Source organism: Ceratina calcarata, unplaced genomic scaffold, assembly GCF_001652005.2.
Source record: "Ceratina calcarata isolate Rehan_Ccalc_2016 unplaced genomic scaffold, ASM165200v1 scaffold421.2, whole genome shotgun sequence".
In the NCBI taxonomy this organism is placed as follows: Eukaryota; Metazoa; Arthropoda; class Insecta; order Hymenoptera; family Apidae; genus Ceratina; species Ceratina calcarata.
The window spans coordinates 1785-2791 of NW_017165728.1; the positions used below are offsets into that span (position 1 = coordinate 1785).

Here is a 1007-nt window from a genome sequence, read left to right on the forward strand (position 1 = left end):
TACAATAATTAATAATTAAATTTATAATTATTAATTCATGTATCTCTTCTTATTCTTTGGTTTCATTTTACCTCTCTTCCTTATCACCTGAATCGATGCTATCGTAGAAGCTAGGCTCTTCAGGATACTTTTTACTGTCCCAAGTGTGTATCTTCTTCACCCACTTGAACCATTTTAATAACTTCTCCCAGACCTTAGGTCTCTCCTTCACGTCTTCATCATCCTGAGAAAAAACCATATATCTTCATTTCTTCATTCACTTATAAAATTGTGTTTAGGATTGGGAAACCTACCCAAGCTTTAACAGAGATGGTGATGAATCTTGTTGGTAACTTCAAGTTCATCACTTCAGCATATTGAACTTTGATCTTCCAAGGGATGTGCAGTTTCAGAAAGTAAGTCTTCCCATCGAAGGAATTTTCTTTTGGTTCCAATTCTAGTTGCAGGCCTTCTTTTAGTAAATTCTGTTGGAAACATCGCCTCTGCTCTTTTCGACGAGCTTCGATCTCTGTCATCACTCCGTTAGTGTCTTCTTGGTAGACCAGCACCATGTCAATCCTCCTTCGACCGTCTCTATAATCGTTCAAAGTCAGTCCAAATAATTTTTGATTACAAGAATTATTGAATTTCTTAATTATAGGAAATTAGGTCGAAATTATTTTAGAAAATTGTAGGGGGGATGAATTTCTTCTGTTTTACACACCGGAAGTACAGAGTCTCGGTGTCCAGTTCTGCTTCAGATGATATCTTTTGTAATAATGAATCTCTTGGTATGTCGTCTGGAAATATTGGCGTTTCTAAGGACGAATTCTCATCGGGGGTCGTTGGGACCGTCAGTTTAGGACCTGTTCAACAGAAACGTGAACTAAATTTATTGTTGTAAAACATGGCGTCTCGTTTTGATGCATTTCTTCATACAAAACCAGTCATTTTGACTGTTTTGGTAGTTCTAGTTTTAATTAGAAATGAAAAGATCATTTTATTTATATTATAAACTCCAAATTATG

At 35.7% G+C, this 1007-nt stretch overlaps 1 protein-coding gene across 1 annotated transcript in view; it reads right to left on the minus strand.

Annotated features, from left to right (window-relative positions):
* LOC108626587 (anoctamin-5-like) overlaps positions 1-1007 on the minus strand; it is a 3659-nt gene that overhangs the window by 1734 nt on the left and 918 nt on the right. The window contains exons 2-4 of the mRNA XM_018027325.2: positions 704-845; positions 294-573; positions 72-223 (exon numbers count right to left, since the gene is read on the minus strand). Of these exons, the coding sequence (XP_017882814.2) occupies positions 72-223; positions 294-573; positions 704-845 (574 nt within the window). The remainder of the gene's footprint in view (positions 1-71; positions 224-293; positions 574-703; positions 846-1007) is intronic.